Here is a 25,106-nt window from a genome sequence, read left to right as displayed (position 1 = left end):
AAATGCCTTCCACTGTTACCATTGCTGGAATTATTTGTCAGAAAGCCTTCCAGAAGTGACGATTCCTCGCCATCGTTTTTACTCACTATTTTTTGAATGGGATGACCACATATTAATCATCTAAACTGGAACATTTCTAAGAGTACAAAGGAGACCTGTTAATAATTACACTGGGACGGGTGTAGTCTGGGACTACCTCCGGCAAAGCAGGACAGACGTCCAGCACGACATCCTACTTCTCCAGGCCATGAGTAGAACAAAGACATGTAGGGCAGAGTCCCAGATGACCCCAGCTGACAAAAAAACATCAACAGAAATAAGTTTTATCCTTGTAAACCTCTGACTTTGGGAGTTTCGTTATCACAACATAACCTAGAAAAAGCTGATACAGCCCCTTACTGCTGTGTAACTTCTTGATTGCCACCTCTGCAACATGGGGATAACTTAACAGCACCTACACCGGTGGTGGATGTGAGGATGAAATGAGTTCATGTAAGTCAAGCACTTAGGACAGTGCCTGCAACACAGACAACAGTCAACAAACGTCAGCCACTCTTACTATTTATTCATATAATAACACAGGAGAAGAAAAGAAACGCTCTAAGAACACAGTGAAGTCAAATTTCAAAGGAAACGTATTATCACTCAGGAATGGTAGGAAAGACCACCCTTGCTACCAACACCAGCCACTTGCCCTTTTAGAGCCCCGAGTCCTCTAACCCTCCCATCTGTTAGCCAGTCCTCCTGCCTGGGTCTTTCCCTAACATGTTAGCCACGGACACCCTCAGAACTGCGTTCTTGCAGATTCCTCGGCCTTTGGCTCCTTCCACCTCACCCACATGACAAAGCTTAACCCTGGTACAACAATCTACCTTTTTTCTTTTCTTTTTTGCTCCTGAGCACAAAATCTTCCAGGGTTTCTTGAAAATCCTTGCATGGGCTCTCTCAACTCTTTTTCCCATTTCCCACAAGAGATATTCTAAAGTTACACCATTCTCTTCAAGCTCTGTAACCTACTACCTTCCTCTCCAAAAGGCAGTAGAGGCCATGAGGTAGGGACCACAGGCGTTGGTTCACTGTTCCTAAATCTCTGTATTGCTCTGGAAGCCGGCCCCTCCCTTCACCCTCTCTGCGGGCTCTCAGCCCTCGGACTAGAAATGAACTTGCTACATCTGCCCATCTTCCAAAAATCACTCCCCTAGCCTGTTGTCTGTTTCCTTCTCTTCACTGCTGAGTAACTTGTCCTCCAGGCTGCAACCTTCTCACATCCATTCCTTCCTCAATCCACTCAACTCCATACCCTGTTGCTTCCCCACATCTGCTCTGGGAGAGGCCCTCAAAGAACTCTTCATTGCTACCACCAATGGACGTTTTTGCCGTCTTTAATTTCCCTCTCCTCTCCACTACATCTGGCATGGCCACTGCCCCCTCCTTGCGATTCTCTCTGATCTTGGCATCCAAGATGCTTCTTTCCAGCTTTCCTCTTCTCAGGCTTCTCCTTCCCAGTCTCTTTTGTGGGCTCCACTTCCTCTGCCTTCCCGTAAATGCTGATGTTCCCCATGGTTTTGTTCTAGACTCTCTTCTTTTCCTTTCAAGCTGCTTACATGCTGCGCTCCAAAGGTGTCTGTACCCAACCTCACCATTTTGCTTACCAATGCCCCACTTGCTCCTCAGATTTCTTATCTGAATGAATGGCACTTTTACCCATCGTCTGAGCCAGAAACCTGGGATTCATGCTTGACTTTTCTCAGTCTATCCCCTCCCACCAACCAAATGGCCTACAAACGGGTCTCACTTCTAGTCTTGACCTATGAAATCTATTTTCCCTGCTGCTTACAAATGATCTTTCTCTGTGATCTTCAGAATAAAGTCCAAACTCTCACGCTGAAACCTTAACTCAACACCTAACCCGATATTCTTAATGATACAGCTCCTGTTTACCGCTCCAGTTTCACCTCTCATCATGACCCCCAAATCTCCTACATTCCAAACATACTGAGCTGCTTTCAATTCCCAGGTGGTTCCATGTTTCATGACACCTCTAGGGTTTCTGGACTTGCCGCTCACCTGCTGAAATGCCCTGTGCCCCGCTGCCCACTTACTAAACTTCTCATTTTAAAGTCAGGTGTTTCCTGTCCTGGGAAGCCTTCTCTGCTCACTGGCACCTTTCATCTCCCAGAAAGCTCCCTCCCTGCAAGGCCAAGTAGCTGCCCCTCTGCTGTACTTCCACGGTACCCTGAACGTGCCCCTGTCTGAAATGTGGCTGCTGATGGACTTGCAGGCTTCCTTCACTCAACTGTGACCTGGATTCGTTAGGGACTCTGGTTCCTAGCACATTATCTCATGATACTCATTCAATGTTTCATGAATGAATGAACAGTGACAGTCTCTTGGGTAGCAGCTGCATCTTTCGGAGGCAAGACAGCATGCCTGAGGAAGGCTCCCAGCAACTTGAAACGTTTACATCTATGTAGATACACACATACGGTGGTAAAGCCATCTTTAAATAGAGATCCGTGTGTGTGTGTGTGTGTGTGTGTGTGTGTATTGCTATAAAAGAATATCTAAGCTGGGAAAAGTGTTCATTCTCCTTTACCTTATCTTCCCCTTTGCTTGTAAGTTGCCATATAGTGACTATTTTTCCATTGTGACTGCTTGTGCACAGAAGCGTCCTTCATTCTGCTCTTTCAGGAGCTGCACATTTGCACACCAAAACATTTCTCAGTATTCTTACTCAGTATTCAGGACAATATTCCCATGACAGATATACCGAGTAGGTGACAATTCTAAAGACAAAGAGAGAATTGCCACTACCTTACACTATCAATTTCCACTCAGCCGCCTTTTCTCTAGTTTCAATGATCTCAACTCCTTTAGCTACTCCATAAATGGTGACATGCTGGATCAGCAAATATAAATGTTTACACTCAGTTATTACAATCCCAAATGACATTCGTAATTGGCACTCATAAAAAATCAATTAATATTTATTTTGATAAATCTCCTTCCACACTCAGATTGATGAAGCATTTGTTATTGTTGAAAAAGGAAGCCTTCATTATATTGCTACTCATTGCCAATTGCTGGTCATTCTGCCCCCTCTTAAGATCTTTATATGTCAAACCTTGGGTCATTACAGTCATTTTCATTTTGTCAGCTTAATTAATTTGAAGGTTACCTGAGTTTTATTACAGAATATAACAATCAATTCTAATGTTAAAATGTTTTAAGAATAGTTTTTAAATAAAGAGTAATTTATCATTCTGTAAGGCTAGACATACTAAATTTGTTTTAAAGTGTTATGATCATCTTTAAAAACAAAGTATCTCAAAATAGAAATAGTTACGTCACAAGGTATTAAATATCACATATAGGAATCCTAAGATTCCTTAGATTCTCTTATCTTAGATGTGAAATTAACAAGGAGAAGCAATTTCTAAAATTGTCCTTTCAATTAGAAATTATCTTTAGAACATTTAATTTTCATCTATCACCATCATTGTTATATAGTCCTTGTAATGAATTGAATTTGATTCCGGATCAATTGCAGCAGACAACATTTCTTCCATTTCCTCTTGAGAAAAAGGCTCACCTCAGAGAGACAAAAAGGAAAATTTATCATTTAGGATCATCTGATTTTTTTCTTTCTCTTTCCACTAGTCAGCTTAATAGCCATGGAGCCCCACAAACTCCCTCACTGTCACTAGTTATGCTCCCTGGAGCTGCAGAGCCAGGATATCACGACAGTCCAGAGGTTCAAAGAGAAGGCTATTGTACACCCTGGCAGATTCTGGACTTCTTTCAGCCTGTAGATGTCACAGATCAAGCAACCTCTAGAACGCGTCACTTCAGGCAAAACAGTAGGAAGACACACAGATATCACGAACAAGGTTATTTATTTAGATGAAAACTTTTGAGATTACCAGAGGATCAATCTGAAGCCCCAGTATTTGATTAAAGATGGAAGGAAAATCACCGAATGGTTAAAGCACAAGTTTGGATTCACATGCTGGCTGCCTCTTACTCGCTCTAAAGTCTTGAGCAAGTCACTTAACTGCCCCACACCTTAGTTTACCTGTCTATAAAATGGAGGTGATAATGACACTACCTATCACACAGGGTTGTCGTGAGGATGAAATGTGTTGTGATTTGAATGGGATGCAGAACAGTACCTGGCATATAAGCAGCAACATGTAAGTGTTTGTTTAAAACATTGTTCTGAGATCTTCCCTCCTGCTAAACACTGTCTGATGCAATACACATTCCTGGACACTTAGGGACTTCTATCTTGTAGGAACTTGATTCAATGTGATTTATTTTGTTTATCATATGACATCCTGGGCTGTAAGAATGCATATTCTCAAACTAGCTGATACTTTGTGAATATTATGAAGCGCGTGCAAGTAACTTGAATCTATATTGCTATGTAGCAGAAATTTACTTAAAAACAATTTGTAGAATTCTGAGACTCTCAAACTAGCAATTCTTAAGCACCTATTTTACCAAACTAGTCAACTGCTATTACACTTAGCTGATGGGTCCGTTATATTAAATCATAACTTAGATTTGCATAGTAATTTACATCTTACATATTACTTCCAAATATATTGGTTCATATATGTAGGTTTGTAATAACACTTGTTGAATGAATAATTGAAACTATATATATTCTTACTTGAAAATACCTGTCCTATGCTTAGTCCACTGAGATACTCAATAGTTGATCTTTAAGTACCATGAACTATCTGTAAACATATCAGTTTTGAAATTATCACACAGTCCTCTAAGTAAACCACGTGATTGCACCATCTCTGTATACACCGCAGTCTGTTCTGACTTTTCTGTTTTAGTCAGTAGCGTTACCATAATATTTGTCATTGAGGGCAGAGCCTTGATGTTATTTTTGATTCGGCTCTCATCTTTGTCACCTACACTCTGTTACTCATCATGACCCATGGATCCTGCCACAGACAGTCCTACTGTACCAATCCCTTCTCCCCATTGCCATTTCTGTTGCCAGGTCAGGCCTTTATTTGGGTGCCTTCAGATGCTGAAATAACCTTCTAACTGGCCTCCCTAGTCCAACCTCTTTCTCATGCATCTAACAAACCGACCAGCACCAGAAAAACCTTCTCACAATCACTCATACACCATGTGACTCATCTGCTTAAAAGCCTATAATACTTCTCCATTGCCCACAGGGGAATTCCAAACTCCTGAGCCTGGGACTCCACAATTTAGTCCTAGTAAATCTACTGAAGTTAATTTCCCGCTGTTTGCCAACATTATCCTCTGGGCCAGCTAGGCTTATTTTCTCTCTGAAATAGCATGTTCATTCCTACCTCCCAATTTTTGTTCAGACTGTTTTACGTATCAATAATGTCTCCCTCTCATTAGCCCCTTCACCTGGTCTTCATCATCTACTCATTCATTCATTCATTCATTCAACAAACATTTGTTGAGATCTACCGTGTGTGAGGGAATTAAAATGCATCAGAGTTTACCTCTGCCCTCAACTTAACTATATACATTCTACCCTCTCAAAAAACCTATTTTCTCTTTAAGTCTTCCCAGATCGAGCTTTCCAGGCTGGTCTGGCCCTGGTTGATCTTCTGATATTGATTTTTCTATTGTCTTGTATTGTGAATTATTTTATGTTAGTTTTATCTCCCCAATAAGATTGTAATATCCTTGAGAGAGGAAGATTTCAGTATCATTATACCTTACTACACTTACTGAATCGTAAACATACAGTAGGCACACAACAGTAGGAAAAGCTAACTGTTTGAGCCATTTTGACTAAACTCATGTTGCCTAATACATAACCTAGGATTTACTTTCTTTAAACTAATCCTTAGGATTAAGAAGCTGATGCTTTGAAAGTTGTAACATTCCCATCAAAATTAATCCCTAAGATAATTTTAACAACGGCATAAGAGTTCTTGGGTGGCAGCTCTGATGGTCGTGGCATTCTTACCCTCACTCCCTGTGTTCCGTCTAAAGGTGGATCAAGTTGGGATGGTCAAACCAGTCATGCATGTAGATGCAGTCTTAGTCTTCCCTACTCCAAATTACTTGCACTTTTGATTCTGTCACAAGTGATCAGCAACTGAGTCATTCAGGACTCAATGTGTGAACCAGGGAGCTCTAGCTCTGTATGGGAGAAGGCAAGGTGACCAATATGAGGCTGGCTTCAGGAGACTGTCCATCAGGCCACTGACCTTCAAGGTAAACAACTTTACACATCAGCCAAGCAGACAGAATTCCTAAAGGAAATACGTTGGCATGTATGTAAGTGTGCAGGTTTTACGTGTGTGTGTGTATGCATATATGTATGATGGGCCATGTTCGAAACAAATATATATGGTTCAATTAACATTAAAAAAGGAAATTTTTAGTGTTAAAAATGACCTCAGTATTCAATTGAGGTTACATTAGCTGTAACTTCACCGACAGAAAAGCTCTTTAAAAAGGAAATTTTACCAGCACTGTGGGAGGCCAAGATGGATGGATCACCTGAGGTCAGGAGTTCAAGACCAGCATGGCCAACATGGTGAAATCCATCTCTACTAAAACTACAAAAATTAGCTGGGCATGGTGGCCCATGCTTGTAATCCCAGCTACTCAGGAGGCGGAGGTAGGAGAATCACTTGAACCCAGGAGGCGGAGGTTGCAGTGAGCTGAGATCGCACCACTGCACTCTAGCCTGGGCAAGAGAGTGAGACTCTGTCTCAAAAAAAAAAAAGGGGGGGGATTTTTATATACTTCTATTCAAATCTTCAATCCAGGAGGAGGCCTTCATTTACAGTGATTGACAGTTCATGTTTTCCACATGGCATATCTTTTATTCTGGAAATGCTCTGAATGGAATGCCTGAAATTACAGAAGTAATCACTATGCTTCACAAAATCCTACGAGACAACAACCAATCTCCCCTTTCCCTACTCTTTGTCCTCTTAACCCCCACAGAACAGAAACCATCCCCAAGCCAAAACAGTAGGAACAGTAAATAACTTTTTAACCAGAACAACTGATTTTAAAGTATCCCCTATAACTTCCGCATAACTGTTAACAAATTATTAATTCCTCACATAAGTCACTGTGATAAGTAATAAATCATGCTTACCTTCTTCAGTCATATACTTGATCAGTTCATCCTTAGTAAGAAACCCACGTTTAGCTGAATCTAAAACCTAGGGGAAAAGAAAAGATAGATATTATATTTTTTCATTTGGTGAATTAAGTTCTACATGATGAATTTTTCATATACATGTGTATATAAATATATGTATTTATATGTATGTATATGCATATAAGCTGGAGTTTACATACCTCAAAAGCTCGAAGAAGGACATCTTCTGGAATTGGTCTGTATCTATAATTATGCAATAAAATGAGTAAATGCCACAGTATTTACTGCAGTCTCTACATAATAAATCAGCAGTCTCCAACCTTTTTGGCACCAGGGACCAGTTTCACTGAAGATAATTCTTCCACAGACCAGGGAGGGGGAGGGATGGGTTGTGGATGAAACTGCTCCACCTCAGATCATCGGGCATTAGATTCTCGTGAGAAGCGTGCAACCAGTCCCTGGCCTGGTGGTTGGGGACCCCTGTAATAAATGACCACATAAAACAAAACAGGGCTGGGTGCAGTGGCTCACGCCTGTAATCCCAGCACTTTGGGAGGCCGAGGTGGGCAGATCACCTGAGGTCAGGGGTTCGAGACCAGACTGGCCAACATAATGAAACCCTGTCTCTACTAAAAACACAAAAATTAGCCAGGCGTGGTGGCATACATACGCCTGTAATCCCAGCTACTCGGGAGGCTGAGGCAGGAGAATCGCTTGAACCCAGGAGGCAGAGGTTGCAGTGAGCCAAGATGGTGCCACTGCATTCCAGCCTGGGTGACAAGAGTGAAACTCCCTCTCAAAAAAATAAAATAAAATAAAAAATAAAATAAAGGCTGCTGATATACTGGGATGATAATACTCGCCTCACTGAAATCTTTTTGGATTTCTGGATATGAAAGTTGAAATACCTCAGCCCCACAGGAAATACTTAGTGCAAAATCACTGACATGTTTGAGGTTATCTATTCGCTTTTTGGAAATCAATTTATCTGGGCACAAGAATTCTATGATGAATGAACTATCGTAAGCTAATGCTATATTTTTGCTAGAAAAATGTTAGGATTCTTATTTATCATTGATAATTCGAAACAGAAGATAATAAGAATGTTGATTTACAATTTTTGTAGCTTATTTACCCCCTAATTATGCTTTGCTTCGGATAACACTAATGTGGTTGATATTTCTAAGCATGTACCAACTGGCAGTTCAGAAGTATCTTGAAAGGTTAGAGGGAGGCCACCTTAAGATACACTGGTTGAGTATAACATACAAAGTGAAAAAGTCAAGCGTCCTGAAATGAACGGATTCATAATTCAAACCATTACTTTGCCTTAACAATTGCATTTACTTACTTACCTCCTTTCTAGTAGTATTTCTGTCATCACCGGAAGAAATTTTTCGAATCGAATGTATCCAGTGGGTTCTTCTTCTTCTACCTAAACATTCAATAAGTAAACAGCCATTTATTCACTCAACAAACGTATTCAGCAACTACTTTTTCCAAGCACTGTAACAAGTGCTGGAGACTCCGGATGGTGAGCACGCTCGGGCATGACCCCTGCTCACAGAGCTGGTACTTTATTTTTTTAAGATTTCTCTTCATCATTCAACTTGAACACAGCTGATACTCTGATAAGGGAGACAGACATTAATCAAGAAACACAACACAAATACACTGTGAACTGATGTAAGCACAATGAGGGGAAGGAGCATGGGTCTGTAAGAACAGTCGATAAAGAACACTCGACCGGGCGTTGTGGCGTAACCCCAGCACTTGGGGAGGCCAAGGCAGGTGGATCACTTGAGGTCAGGAGTTCGAGACCATCCTGGCCAACACGGTGAAACCCCATCTCTTCTACAAATACAAAAATTATCTGGGCGTAGTGGTGCACACCTGTAATCCCAGCTACACGGGAGGCTGAGGCAGGAAAACCACTTGAACCCGGGAGGTGGAGGTTGCAGTGAGCCAAGATCACACCACTGTACTCCAGTCAGGCTGACAGGCAGACTCCTCAAAATAAGAAAGAAAGAAGAAAAGAAAGAAAAGAAGGAAGGAAGGAAGAAGAAAAGGAAGAAGAAAGGATGGAAGGAAAGAGGAAGGAAGGAAGGAAGGAAGGAAGGAAGAAGAAGGGGAAGGAAAAAGGAAGGAAGGAAGGAAGAAGGAAAAGGAAGGAAAAGGAAGAAGGAAAAGGAAGGAAGAAAAGAAAAGAAAAAGGAAGAAGAAAAAGGAAGAAAAGAAAAGGAAGAAAGAAAAGAAGAAAAAGAAAAGAAAAAGAAGAAAAAGAAAAGAAAAGAAAAGAACCGCCATGAATAAGGAAGTCAGGGAGATCATCATGAGGAAATGCCTCAATAACCAGAAGGATGGAAATGAAGGTATGAGACAGAGACAATGAGGAGAACAGTCCTAGAAACCTAAGACAACTCACTGAGACCTCTGTGCTGACATATGGGAGGCCCAAGGCTACAATACAAAAGGCAGGAGAAATATGAGACGAGGCTGAAGAAGAAGAGAACAAGGGAGACAAAACAACAGAGACCTTCTTAATCTGACTCAATCAGGTTAACTAATATATCCCTAGAATAATGGGAAATCAATGTGATCTCCTCCTCGTCTAGAGGTTTAAAGGACACTGGTTGAGGGTGAGGCAGCTTCTTTAGTAGTCCAAGCAGATATGACAAGGGCGTAGATTGGAGTGACGGCCATCGAGAGAGAAATGGATGGCTTCAAAAAATATTTGAAGAAGTGAAATTGATAGGACCTGGTCCTGCATTCATTATGAATAAGGATGGAAAAAACAGAGGATTCAAGGATGACTCCCAAGATTCTGACTTATACCACTGGGATAAGGTGATGCTTTTCCCTGATAAGGAACCCTGAATGAGGCATCAGGTTAGGGGACCAATCACCATCTCAAGGACCAACTACATCTTAAATCATCATAATATGCATTAAGTACCTACATGGTAAATAGAACTTTGTCACACCACCATGAGATTAGAAGACTATACCTGAGAAAGAGAAAGTTTGGCACTTAGCACTATTAAATGAGAACGAAACAGATCCCTGCCCGTGGGTTCGACTTGGATGGAGTGGCTGAACAAAACACCATTGACCTTAACTTTCATGTCAGGCTATCTATAAGGAGCTGTAAATTTTCCACTCCCTTTCAAAAATCCTATTAAAAGGCTCATAGATCCCAATTCAGCAGATGAGCTTTGGACAGATTTATTCTTTGAGCAAAAACAAACAAACAAACGAAACACTATAGGTGGTTGCTAAGTGGAACACACCATCATCCAAATGACTCTTATTTTTTCATGTTTATACTAGATTCACACCTAGCATGGTGGAACCCTCAGACTCCACTCTCAGCAGAAAATGCAATGCATTCAATGACAGAACTGTGCGTTTCAGAATTTCTGAGTCCATCCATTCATGAACAATTGTTCTCAGTTGCCTCTAGGTCCAAGGCGAGCATTTTGCAAATTAATGTTCACATGGCTCTGATGCGCTTGAGTAGCACTCTGCAACTCCCTACTCAGGAGCCTCGGACAAATATAATGTAAATCTCATGAGGTTATCTCCAAAGGAGGAATTTTAAAATAAAAATGTTGAGTTGCTATTCTGGTTACTCCAGAAATTTGCTCCACAAGCGAGAGCAATGGTTTTTTTCCTTTCTTCCCACCACCAACAAACCACTGTAGAGCAGCGGTCTCAACCTTTAAAAGATCAAAACCCCTTTTTAGCTTACATGCACCCTGATCAAGCTACAAACTGTTGTTTGTTGTTCCAAAGGAAGTTCAACTCTATAATTCCATCTCCATCATGGAAGAACTCACAAATGACACATAATATATGCCTCATATCGCTTCCCCGGGTTCCCTCATGACTTTCACAAACCCTCAGGGATGTGAAGATTATGGTGCAATCTCCGCAGATCTTTCTCGCCTAATAGATCTTTGTGGAACCAAAATTACACGAAAATAAGTTAAAACAAAACAGCCAACTAGTCAGAATAGCGGACAAGTCATAAATGTTCTTTGTTATTGTTGTTTTTAAAGAGGGACAATGAATAAACAGGCCTTGTGGTTAGAAAATAAGAAGAAAAATGGTTATGACCATCTTCAACTTGGGCAGAAATTGTAACATCTTTCTATAACCCAACACTGTCCTCTAGAGGCCATATCCAATTTGTTCTTAAGCACAAAAACATGTATAAGCAATGGCATTAGAAACAATATAATTACATAATAATTCCAAGTACAGCATTCATGGAATGTTTAATATAGACACCATTTTATATTATAAAAGGATGTTTATATTTGAATAACCTTTTGATTTTAGAATAGCTTTAGATATACAGAAAAGTTCCAAATACAATACAGAGTTCCCATATACCTGTCATTCAGTTTCCTCTATTTTTTTTTCCAGTCTTATTGAGGTATGATGGACAAATAAAAATTCCATATATTTAAGGTGTACCACATGACATTTTGACATACATATACCTTGTGAAATGATTACCACACAGGCTTATTAACATATCCATGGACTCACTAGTTACCTTTTTTGTATGTATGGGGAGAACACTTGAGATCTACTCTCTTAGTAAATTTCAAGAATAGAATAATTATTAACCATAGTCACCACGCTGTACATCAGAAATTGTTTTTCTTATCACTGAAAGCTTGTACCCTTTGACCAACATTTTCCCATCTCCCCTACCCTCATGTCTGGTTAACTACCCATCTATTCTGTTTCCATGAGTTTGACTTTTGAAAATGTAACAGAGATCATGCAGTATTTGTCTTTCTGTGTCTACCTTATTTCACTTAGCATAATGTCCTCCAAGTTCATCCATGTTGTTGCAAATAGCAGGACCTCCTTTTTTTAAGGCTGAATAATATTCCATTACATACGTACATATACACACACCTTTTGATTATCCACTCATTTGTCTATAGATATGTTGTTTCCATATCTTAGTTACTGTGAATAATGCTGCAATAAACATAGCAATACAGCTAGCTCTTAGAGATTCTGATTTTATTTCTTTTGGGATTTATACCCAGAAGTGGGATTGTTGGATGATATGGTAATTCTATTTTTAGTTTCTTGAGAAACCACCATAGTGTTTTCCATAGTGTCTGTGCCAATTTACATTCCCACCGACAGGTTCCTTTCTGTCCACACCCTCATCAACACTTTTGTCTTTTTGATAGTAGCCATTATAATAGGTGTGACGTGATAGCTCATTGTGGTTTTGGTTTGCATTTCCTTGATGAACAATGATGTTCATATACCTGTCGGACATTTGTATGTCTCCTTTGAAAAAATGTCAGGTCCTTTTTTCCACTTTTTTTTTAATTAGGTCGTTTTTGTTTTTGCAACTGAGTTGTCTGAGTTCCTTATATGTATTGGAATATTAACCCCTTATCAAATGTATGGTTTGCAATATTTTCTCCCATTCCATAGGTTGCCTTTACATTTTGCTGCTTCTTTTGCATGCAGGAACTTTTTAGTTTGACGTAGTCCCACTTGTTTATTTTTGCTTTTGTTGCCTGTGCTTTTGGTATCATATCCAAAAAATCATTGCCCAGACCAATGTCAAAGAGTATTTTCCCTATGTTTTGTTCTAGTTTTATGGCTCCAAGTCTCACATTTAAATCTTTAATCCAGTTTGAGTTGATTTTTTGTGTATGGTGTGAGATAAGGATTCAATATCATTCATCTCCATGTTAATAACAGTTTTCCTATCACCATTTACTGAAGACACTATCCTTTCCCTATGGTGTATTCTTGGCACTCTTGCTGAGAATTAGCTGACCATTTATGCATGGCTTCATTTATAAGCTTCCTATTCTGTTCCAATAGTCTATATGACTGTTTTTATGCCAGTACCACACTGTTTTGATTACTATTGCTTTGTAATATAATTTATAATTTCATTTGTGATATAATTCATCTATCATTAACTCTTACATTATTATGGCACACTTGTCATAACTAATGAATCAATATTAATATATTATTAGTCACTAAACTCCAAACTTTTTTGGATTCCATTAGTTTTTCTAAAATGCATTTTTCAAATATGGTATATTCCAATGTCATAAAAAAGAACAAGAAGTATAGGGTAGATGTTTAATCATGCTGATACCTTGATCTTAAACTTTCAGCCTTGAGAACTGTGAGACAATACATTTCTATTGTTTAAGCCACTCTGTGTGGTGCACTATCAAAACAGCTCTGACAAACATTATAACTAACATATATTCTAAATATATATGACATATTTTTATCCAAAGACTTTGAATCACTATCATCAAGCAGAAGTCTGATCAAGTTTGAATCACTATCATCAAGCAGAGCAGATACTCAGAATTCAGAACTGTATTTCACACCTGTAATCCCAGCACTTCGGGAGGCCAAGGTGGGTAGATCTCCTGAGGTCAGGAGTTTGAGACCATCCTGGCCAACATGGCGAAATCCCATCTCTACTAAAAACACAAAAATTAGCTGGGCATGGTGGTGTGCACCTGTGGTCCCAGCTACTCGGGAGGCTGAGGCAGGAGGATCTCTTGAACCCAGGAGATGGAGGGTGCAGTGAGCCGAGATCACACCACTCCACTTCAGAGATCACACCACTCCACTTCAGAGCAAGATTCTGTCTCAAAAAAACAAACAAACAAACTGTATCTCACAGAGTTGATGCAGAAATGCAGAAAAAATGGTGCAATCTAAACCTATTTTCTCCAGGAGAAAACTCAATTATACTGAAATGAATTCAAGAAAGATTCCGTACATTGTATCAGACAGGTATGAAAAGACTACGAAGTCATTGCATTTCTTCATTTAATCAAAGTCGTGTTGGGAAAATTCACTTGACTTCTTTCTGTATTGGTTAGAATCTTTTTTAAAAAATAGATGTTCTACAGGACTAGGTATGAAAAGTAAATACATAGATAAATAATTTAAAAAGACATTACCTTTCTTATAGAGAAAAATCACAATATATTCCCCATGTTAAACCAATAATACTTAAGAATGTTATTAAAATTCATCCTCTAGCTTCAGCATGCTCATGTCTAATACAGGGGGAACAGTAACCTACAGGATGGTTGTGAAGGTTCCATGAGATACAAAGGTGCTTTGTGAACTGTGAGAGTAGATGATGATGACGATGATGACAATGTTCCATGAAATATGAAGGTGCTTTGTGAACTGTGAGAGTCGATGATGATGACGATGACGACGATGATGTTCCATGAGATATGAAGGTGCTCTGTGAACTGTGAGAATCGATGATGATGATGATGATGATGATGATTTCTACCAGCAGTGTATACACTTCTGGTTCTATGACACGCAATGACACTTTTTCCTAAAAGACTCAATCACCGGTGCTGAAATTTCAGGCACATCCTCACTGACCCACCATGTAGACCCACCTGTTTATACAGAAGTTTGCCTCTGTCATCTATCCGTAAAATGCCACACGGAATGTGGCAATTCAATAAGATAATGTATGGAATTGCTAGGCACATTTAATACCTTCTCCCTCACCCCTTGTTGCCTCACCCCATGTCTAGAGGACAGGGTATGTGGGTTAGCAGTGATGCCTCCACCTCTGCTGTTTCCCCACATGGCCTCTTTGGACTGAAAAAAAGGAGAGAGTAACAAATATCCACCAAACTCCACATCCCTCCCTTCGAAAGACAGAAGAAACTCACAAAACAAATACATCCTGTTACTGCAAACATGAATGAGACAAAGTAAGTTAAATCTAGTTTGTTTCTTCTAAGAGAAGGGCCAATGTGGAGTGGTAATTTAAAAGTAACCCAGGCAGCATTTATGCATGTAAAGGAAAAATGTCTTCGCCGGAAGACCCCTCGAGTGTAGCCTGCTAAAAGTACCGTTTGCAGGGAATTCATCTTCATAGTGTGCCAGCAGATGCTCACCTGGAAAACCAAGGCCCTGATACACCTGGCTTCTCCTCCTCCAAAGAATTAAGGTGGAGTAGGTGACCTGAAGAAAATACACTGCCTTCATTGCCACACAAAGGGGCCCAAATTCTGGAGGCTCACACAGTGCCTTCGGGCACGCCACAGTCTCTCTGCTTCCTCTTCCCCAATGTGCAGCCATCTCAATAAATACGGTGTGACTTTTTAATACTATGAACATTTATCTCAGCCTCAAAGCATGTGGCAAATACTGTGCTTCTCACTCTACTTTGGTCTAAATCAATTTTCTTAATCCATTTGGGATTTGAGGAAATACAGGCACAGAGAGGTTAAGTGCCTATCTGAGGGCGTCAGAGTCAGTCAGGTGTTTTGATGGGATCACAGCCTGGAGTTCTTCCATTTCCATCAATAAATCATCAGGCCATCTCTTTTCTCATAACAGCATTAATTTATTTTAATGCTGAACCCACTGAATAGGCACAATAAAACACACCGTGAAAATTCATTTCTCCCCAGTGACATAACAATCAGTCAATAAACTGAACTATTTCATGCTTCACAAAAAACAAGATAATGTCAGTAGTTAAGATGGTTTATAAAGCATCTACATTTCAACTAGTTCTAGGTCACCAAATGAGATATACATGCGAATTTTTTAAAACTATTTGCAGTAAAAAATATAAAAACCACGAGATAGTTCACATTAGGCTCTAAATAGTATATATACAAATTTTGACATAATTATGTTTCAAAACCAAAACACAAACACAATTTAGAAAATATTTCTCTACCTTGGATAGAATAAAATCACAAAAATTGGCATTTACCAAAAATGTTGTCTTTACAAAGAAAAAAATTTAAAGCCACTTACTTTGGAAAAATTATTTATTCTAAAGATTCCAGAGGCTGTTGTGCAACCATAAGACTACACGCGCCTTCTGGGTTATAAATTCCTTTCCTATTTCAGTGCAAGTGTTAAAAATAGATGGATCATCAGAGATTCTAAGAATCAACAGGTGGCTAAATCCGGTACTTAGTAAGGTCCCTTCTAACTGAGAGTTTCTCCAATTTGAAGAGATGGGGGAAAGGTTGCATCAGTGCCTGTCAGGCCATTAATTTCCCTGTTTGAATCCTCTGAGGGTGGGGCTTCAGGGGCGCCAGCTACACTCATTGTTTCATCCTCTCCAGCTCCAGTTTCTCTACCGAAGTGTGAGTGCCGCTCCCCACGCCAAGTAGAGTTTTCTTGTATTTGATAGAGGCAGCAGGTGTTGGAACAGTCACCTCACTAACGTACTCTTCAACCCCACTCAGACCAAAAACAATGATGGAAAGCTGTGTTGTAATATGATTGGAGGAAAAGTTTTATTCTGGGTTGCAATTAATTTAAGCAAAGGAGCAGTGGTTAACACAATAAATATCTGAATACAGTGATGAAAAAAAGTGAGCCTCCTTTCCCTAATAAGAAAATCCCCTAAAGGAGTTTTGGTCAAGTTAAATATATAAACTTTACTACATCCACAGATATATTTAAGATCACGTATGTAACAACGTTAATTTAAAAATATCGCTTTTTATTTTTACATTGCAAAAACCAACTTCATTCAGACTTTGAACATGCATCTTCAATAGTGTCTTTGTGACCACTAGACAACTTGTTGAACGATACAATGCAGTTTTCTTTTCTTCTTGTTCTTGTTACAGAGATAATAATAATAACACATGTTCTTTGTGGAACAGTGAAAACCACAGAAGAGCACAAAGAATACAAATCACTCTGGGATTTGATCCTGTCATCTACAGATCCCTTCCGTATATACAGTGCTGGAGAGCTGTGTTGTAGTTTTATATTTATTAATACAATGCTATATCCACATACTATATTTGTATATGTATTATATATAATGTGTATATATATTTTAGCAAGAAATAGAATTCTAGCCTCTTTTTATTTTTTTACTTAACACACTGTGAACATCTTATCAAGCCATTAGTCTTTTTTTTTTAATTAATAAACTTGAGATTGTTAAGAGTAGTTTTAGGTTCACAGCAAAATTGAGAAGAATGTCCAGACAGTTCCCACATACCACACCCACTCCCCTGGGTTGCTCTCCCCATCCCCAGCCTCCCCTACAATCAGCATCCCCACCAGAGTGGTATATATGTTAAAAATTAATGAAGCTGGCCAGGCGCAGTAGCTCAGGTCTGTAATCCCAGCACTTTGGGAGGCCGAGGTGGTCAGATTACCTGAGGCCAGGAGTTTGAGACCAGCCTGGCCAACATGGTGAAACCACATCTCTACTAAAATCACAAAAATTAGCTGGGTGTGGTTGTGACGCCTGTAATCCCAGCTACTCGGGAGACTGAGACAGGAGAAACACTTGAACCTGGGAGGCAGAGGTTGCAGTGAACCAAGATCACGCCACTACACTCCAGCCTGGGCAACAGAGACTCTGTCTCAAAAAATATGAAAAATAAATAAAACTACATTGATACCTCTTTATTAACCAAAGTTCATAGTTTACATTAGGCTTCATTCTTTGTATTAGGCTGTTTCTTGTATTGCTAGAAACACTTGAGACTGGGTAATTTATAAAGAAAAGAGGTTTAGTTGGCTTACAGTTGTGCAGGCTGTACAGGAAGCATGGTGCTGGCATCTGCTTGGTTTCTTGGGAGGCCTCAGGAAGCTTCCAGTCATGGTGGAAGGTGAAGGGACAACAGGCACATCACAAGGCCAGAACAGGAGCAAGAGAGAGAGCGCGGAGGGAGGAGCCACGCAGTTTTAAATGACCAGAGCTTGTGTGAACTCAGAGCTTGTGTGAAGTCATTTATCACCAAGGGGATGACCCAGGCCATGCATGAGGGATCTTCGCCCGTGATTCAAACACCTCCCACCTCCCACCAGGTCCCATCTCTGACACTGAGGATTACATTTTAACATGAGATTTGGGCAGGGGCAAATATTCAAACCATATCGCTCTCGGTGTTGTACATTCAATGGGTTTGGACAAATGCATAACAAGTCTCCACCATGATGGTATCACACAAAGGAGTTTCACTGCCCTCAAACTCCTCTGAGGCCAGGTGTGGGGGCTCATGCTTGTAATCCCAGCGCTTTGGGAGGCCAACGTGGGAGGCTCACTTGAGGCCAGGAGTTTGAGATCAGCTTGGGCAACATGGCGAAAGCCCATCTCTACAAAAATTTAAAAAATTAGCTGGGCATGGCATGTGCCTGTAACCCCAGCTGCTTGGGAAGCTGAGGTGGGAGAACTGGCACTCCAGCCTAGGTGACAGAGTGAGACCCTGTCTCAAAAAAGAAATAAAAAAGATTTCTTCAATGTATTTTAATGGCTTGATGACTCATTTTGGTGCTGAATAATATTCCATTGTCTGGATGTACCACAGTTGATTTATCCATTCACCTACTAAAGGACATCTGATTGCTTCCAAGTTTTGCCAATTATGAATGAAGCTGCTGTAAGCATCCATGTGCAGGTGTTTGTGTGGCCATAACTTTCAATTCCTTTGCATAAGTAAAAGGAGAGTGACTGCTGGGTCACGTGGTAAGTCCTCGCCAGCGGGGAAGGGGAGCTCCTGCTGCTCCACTTTCTTGTCAGCGTTTGTTGTTGTCAGTGCTTTGGATTTTATCCACTCTCATAGGTGTGTGGTGGCATCAGTCTTTTACAACATACTTGTAGTGACTGCACAGCATTCCAGTCCACAGACAGACCAAGGTTTGTTCAACCATTTTTGTGTTAATGGACACTCAGGTTGTCTCCAGTTGTTGTTACAAACAACAGTGTGACTAACACCTTTGAAGTAAAATCTTTGTGTTTGTTCCCAATAACAGTATCTCCTCCAGAAACTGATCAAAGAGCTTGTACATGTTTTTTAGCTTGTTGATAAGTATTGCTAAAATGCCCTCCAGGAAGGGAGTATGAATACCACTATTTTTTACTGCTATTAGCAATGTGTAAAAGTGTCAATGCCAGGAACTTACCACTTTTAGAAACTCTTTGACAATTTCAATATCCAAGGTTCATTATTTCTAAGTTCTGCCTTCCATAAAGCACAGGCGCAGACACAATTCAGACAAGTTCCTTGCCGTGTTATAGCAACGATGTCCTTTCCTCCAGATTCCAATACCTCATCCCTCATTTACGTCTGTGAGCTCAACACAATTGGCTTTACCATCCATATTTCTACCAACATTCTGTTCTTGTCTACTTAGATAATCTCTAAGAAGATTTAGGCTCTCTCTACAGATCTCTTCTCTAAGCCCTCACCAGAATCACCATGAGTGCTCTGTTCACAGCAATCCAGGCTTTTCTAGCACACACCTCAGTCTTCCAGCCTCTACCCATTATCCAGTTCCAAAGCCACTTCCACATTTTCAGGTATTTGTTACAGCAACAATCCCACAAAGATCAATTTCAGTCTTAGTCCAGTTGTGCTGCTATGATGACGTACCTTAGACTGGATAAATGTATAAACAGCATACATGTATTGCAGTTATGGAGGCTGGGAAGTCCCAGATCAGGGTACCAGCAGACTTGGTGTCTGGTGAAGGCCTGGTCTCTGCTTCCAAGATGGGGCCTTGAATGCTGTGGCCTCCAGAGGGCATGAGCACTGTGTCCTAATGTGGTGGAAGGGACGCCAGGGCAAAAAGGGGCCTAGCTCATTCTCTCCAGCCCTTTTATAGCATTGCTCATCCTGTTCATGACAGATCTACCCTCTTGACTTAACTGCCCCCTGAAGGCTCCACCTCTTAACACTATCTCATTGGGGGTGGTTAAGCTCCAACATATGAATTTTGGAGGGGCTCATACATTCTACCCACAGCATAATAGAAACATGGCAATTAAGTTTTACTGAATAAAAGAGATAAATAAAAGCATTTAGGAAAAAATTACCCAAATGTACAAAGGGCTCCAAGCTGTCAGATATGACCAAGGGAAAGGATGACTATAAAGTACTCCAATCTAACTTCTTACTACCATCAGACTGGTTTGTCTAAAGTACAATCGCATTCAATAAAAACAAGTATGAATTAAAATAAAATAAAATGCAAATCTCGTCATGTTATTCTCATTTAAAACCCTTCAGTAACCCATGACTGCCACGGCTTGCTTCACAAGGCCCTCTGACATCTGAAAAGGCCTATACTTTATCCAAATAATGTTTATCATGTGGTATCCATGATATTAAAAATTGTTAGCAACCTTTACCAATAGATGAATGGATATGTAATATGGAATATTCATTTAATGGAATATTATGTTTCTATTTATTAATATGGTTATTGCCATATAATTAAATATTAGGAAGCAATTACACTCCTGTTAGAGCAGAACATTGGCATGGAAAATATTAATGATATTACTATGGGGGTCCCTCTGTATCCATGGTGGATTGGTTCCCAGACTTCTCATGGATACCAAAATCTGCAAATGCTTAACTTCCTTATATAAAATGGCACACTATTTGCATATAACCTATGCACATCCTTCTGTATACTTTATTGGTTTATTTTTTATTTTTTTGCCCAGGCTGGAGTACAGTGGTGCCATGATAGCTCACTACAGCCTTAAACTCCTGGGCAAAAGTGATTCTCCGGTCTTAGCTTCCCAAGTAGCTGGGACTATAGGCACCAAGCTCGGCTAATTTTTTAAAATTTTTTTGTAGAGACAGGGTCTCACAATGTTGCCCAGGCTGGTCCCAAACTCCTGGCCTCAAGCAATCCTCCAGCCTCAGCCTCCCGAGTAGCTGAAACTATTGGGGTGCACCACCATGCCCAGCCCACCTTAACCATTTTTAAGTGTACAGTACAGCAGTGATAACTACATGTACATTGTTGTGTAACAGATCTCCAGAACGTTTTCATCTTGCAAAACTGAAACTCTCTACTCATTGAACAGCAGCTCCCCTTTTCCCCCTCCGCCATTCCCTGGCCACTGCGGCTCTACTTCTGTTTCTAGGAGTTGGGTTATTTTTGGATATCTCCCAAGTGGAATCATGCAGTATTTGTGCATTAATATTTATAACTACAGGTGACCCTCAAACATGGGTTTGAAATCCATGGGTCCAGTTCTCCATGGATTGGCTTCTGTCTCTGCTACCCAGGGACAGCAAGACCAAACCCCTCATCTGCTTGTCCTCCTCAGCCTACTCAGTGTGAAGACAATGAGGACGAGAGCTTCATGAAGATCCACTTCCACTTGTTGGGTAGTAAATATATTTTCTCTTCCTTATGATTTTCTTAATAGTATTTTCTTTACTCTGGCTTACTTTGTTGTAAGAATTCAGTAAATAATACATATAACATACAAAATTTTTGTTAACTGATCGTGTATGTTATTGATATGGCTTCCAGCCAATGGTAGTCTATTGGTTTAAGTTTTGGGGGAGGCAAAATTACACTTGGATTTTCAACTGCAGGGGGGTCGGTGCCTTAAACCCCCATGTTGTTTAAGGGTCAACTGTAGCTTGCTTTGCTTAGCATAATACCTTAGGTTTCATCCATGTTATACTGTAACAGGATTTCTTTCTTAAAATGTTGGTTTCGAAAAACTAGATAACAGAAGGGAAAAATCATTTTGATTTAATACTGAGTGAAAAAGGTAAAACATTCTGGTTGTGTCTGAGTGACGTACAGAAGAGAGATCATTCCCTTCCTTTTTTTTTCTTGAGCAATTTAATCAGCATGCATTTTTATAATGAAAACTTTGCAATAACATGGAGATATGATTTGTGATATAATTAGGTGGAAAAAAGCAAGATTCAGAATTTTACCTACTGAATTGTACTATAAGATTACAGTGGCCGGGCACGGTGGCTCACGCCTATAATCCCAGCACTCTGGGAGGCCAAGGCAGGCGGATCATGATCAGGAGATCGAGACCATCCTGGTTAACATGGTGGTGAAACCCAGCCCTCACTAAAAACAGCTGAAAAAAATTAGCTGCGCGGCTCTGTAGTCCCAGCTACTGGGAGGCTGAGGCAGGAGAATGGGCGAACCCAGGAGGCTGGAGCTTGTAGTAATCCAGATCACACCACTGCACTCCAGCCTGGGCAAACAGAGAGACTCCATCCCAAAAAAAGTGACATAGTTCTGCCAGGCATGGTGGCTCACATGCTTATACCTGGTAATTCCTGCACTTTAGGAGGCTGAGGTGGGAGGATCACTTGAGGCCAAGAGTTCAAGACCAGCCTGGGCAACACTTCAAGGCCCTGGGTCTCTACGAAAAAAAAAAAACTAGCTGGGAGTGGTGGCATATACCTGTAGTCCCAGCTATTTGGGAGGCTGAGATGGGAGGCTCACTCGAGTCCAGGAGTTCAAGACTGCAGGGAGCTCGTGCCAAACTACTCCAGCCTGGGTAACAGAGTGAGACCCAGTCTCTAAAAAAAAAAGAATGCAATAGCAACAAAAAATTACAGTCCAGTTAAAAACCTACACAGAAAAATAATATGTAAGGAAGTATACCAAAATATTAACAATGATTATACTAAGGTGATGGCATTGTTGGAAAGGAAATTCCTATTTATTTAAATTTTTTTGTAATCTGGATATTACCTATACAATAAGAAATCTGGAATAAAACCGTATTTATTAGTCTATTGCCGTGATTGTTTCTGTTCTATATAAAAACACATTTTATTTCTCTAATAAAGAAAAAACCACTTTTGCAGATTTCCCTGAGTCCTGTTTTCCTGCTACTGATCATGGTTTTAGCATCATTTAATGTCTTTCTACCAATTACAAATAAGCAATACTCTCAGTATACACTTTTTACAAAATATTATCCTCACTCCCCCAAATTTACCTAATTCTACTCAGAAGTAATGGCTGGATGGTAGCCATTACTAACTAATCTGCAAAGTACCATCAGCTCTATAATTAAATTCCAGCCTCTAACATAAACAAAAATTAGAGCAGATTGATTCCATTCTCCCACATCTCCCAAAGGCAGGATGTGTAGGAAAAATAACAGATAAAACATTTCATATCACCAACTACGTCAAAATAAGAACATAATTACTCCCACCCTGTCTCATTCTCTGAGAAACCTGATACAGTCAAATTCCAAACGATGTGAAGTCCCAGAGCTCTTCCAGAACCTCAATGCTAGAGTACAGGTACAGGCTGATAGAAATTCCCACTTCACCAGGGTGTAGATTATGTGGATCTTGTTCTACTAACTCAAAAGCCAATTCTGAAGTTTCAAAGAAAAAACAATCCAAGGATACTTACCCAATTAAGAATAACGACAGATGGAGATTTGGGACGTCTGGGGCTTGTGGTGTGCCTGGGGTAGTAGGATACCTTCCCTCCAAGATGCAAAGTGTAGGAAATGACTCAGCAGTGTCATTACATTATTTTAACAGTTACTAGGGAGTATCTGCCACACTTTGACATCACAGTCGTCTCAACAGTATAAATGTAACATTAAACCACTGATCACAGACATAAAAAAAACTCTAACATTTATTCATGGGTTTCCTCTCTTAGTGAAATGAGTAGGGACTGAATACCATCTCAAATATTTAAAAATGCATGTATTGGGTCAGGCGTGGTCATGTTGGCGGGCGCCTGTAATCCCCGCTACTTGGGTGGCTGAGGCAAGAGAATCACTTGAACCCGGGAGGTGAAGGTTGCAGTGAGCAGAGATCATGCCACTGCACTCCAGCCTGGGCAACAGAGTGAGATTCTGTCTGAAAAGTAAGTAAATAAATGCCACTGCAGTCATTCATGGAGAAATGACAAGGCTTGGACTAAGGTAATGGATGTGAAAATGATGAGAAAGAGTTAGATTTATAATGTGAAGGTACAGATGGCAGAAATGTTTTGATGTATTATAATACTGGATTTTTTCAGAAGTCCAATTTCAATTTATTTTCACTGGTGAGCTTAATCCAGTTGCATTTATCACATAATTTTTTTTTTTTTTTTGAGACAGTCTTGCTCTGTCACCCAGGCTGGAGTGCAGTGGCGCAATCTCGGCTCACCACAAGCTCCACCTCCCGGGTTCACACCACTCTCCTGCCTCAGCCTCCTGAGTAGCTGGGACTACAGGCACCCACCACTGCGCCCGGCTAATTTTTTGTATTTTTAGTAGAGACAGGGTTTCACCGTGTTAGCCAGGATGGTCTCGATCTCCTGACCTCGTGATCCTCCCGCCTCGGCCTCCCAAAGTGCTGGGATTACAGGCGTGAGCCACTATGCCTGGCCTATTATGACTATAAGCACCATTATCTTGTGTTTTCTAGATACCTGATTATTCTATGCTTCTTTTCTGTCTTTTTGGACTGACTGAATGCCCTCTAATTCTTTCATCCTCTATATCAGTTTGGAAGTTATGCATTCAATTTCTACTCTTTTGAAGTCACCCTTAATATTTAAACACGCATACTTAATTCGCTCCAATGCTTGTATTACATCTTATATGCTATAATTATCAGTGTTTTAGTTCCAACATTTAGTAACGCTCTCTTTCTAAAGATTATTACAATATTTCATTTAGATTTATATTATTAATGCTTTTCTCGGGAGTGCTGTTGCTATTTTCTGATTAATCCAATTGTCAATGAAATTTCTGGGTTCAGGAGGCAAACTGTATATCTGCATCTAACTTTACTCTCTCTCAAACCTTATTAAAATTGCAGTAAAGAAATATTTGTGGCCGGGCGCGGTGGCTCAAGCCTGTAATCCCAGCACTTTGGGAGGCCGAGACGGGCGAATCACGAGGTCAGGAGATCGAGACCATCCTGGCTAACACGGTGAAACCCCGTCTCTATTAAGAAATACAAAAAACTAGCCGGGCGAGGTGGCGGGCGCCTGTAGTCCCAGCTACTCGGGAGGCTGAGGCAGGAGAATGGCGTGAACCCGGGAGGCGGAGCTTGCAGTGAGCTGAGATCCGGCCACTGCACTCCAGCCTGGGTGACAGAGTGAGACTCCGTCTCAAAAAAAAAAAAAAAAAAAAAAGAAATATTTGTTAAAACAATCATATACCTAC

The 25,106-nt window shown here is 40.3% G+C and overlaps 1 protein-coding gene across 6 annotated transcripts in view; it reads right to left on the bottom strand.

Annotated features, from left to right (window-relative positions):
- EFCAB2 (EF-hand calcium binding domain 2) overlaps positions 1 to 25,106 on the bottom strand; it is a 153,339-nt gene that overhangs the window by 27,675 nt on the left and 100,558 nt on the right. For 2 of the 6 annotated variants that reach the window (XM_009196026.4, XM_031660115.1), the window contains 4 exons: positions 8,488 to 8,567; positions 7,333 to 7,375; positions 7,127 to 7,193; positions 197 to 293 (listed from right to left, as the gene is read on the bottom strand). In XM_009196026.4, coding sequence (XP_009194290.1) covers positions 197 to 293; positions 7,127 to 7,193; positions 7,333 to 7,375; positions 8,488 to 8,567 — 287 coding nt within the window. Of the gene's footprint in view, positions 1 to 196; positions 294 to 545; positions 3,593 to 7,126; positions 7,194 to 7,332; positions 7,376 to 8,487; positions 8,568 to 17,713; positions 18,244 to 25,106 lie in introns of those variants that run through there. The other 4 variants (XM_003893674.5, XM_031660125.1, XM_017953258.3 and 1 more) reach the window with 3 other exon arrangements.

This window comes from Papio anubis, chromosome 1, assembly GCF_008728515.1.
Source record: "Papio anubis isolate 15944 chromosome 1, Panubis1.0, whole genome shotgun sequence".
Lineage (NCBI taxonomy): Eukaryota > Metazoa > Chordata > Mammalia > Primates > Cercopithecidae > Papio > Papio anubis.
This window is presented reverse-complemented; position numbering and strand designations above follow the sequence as displayed.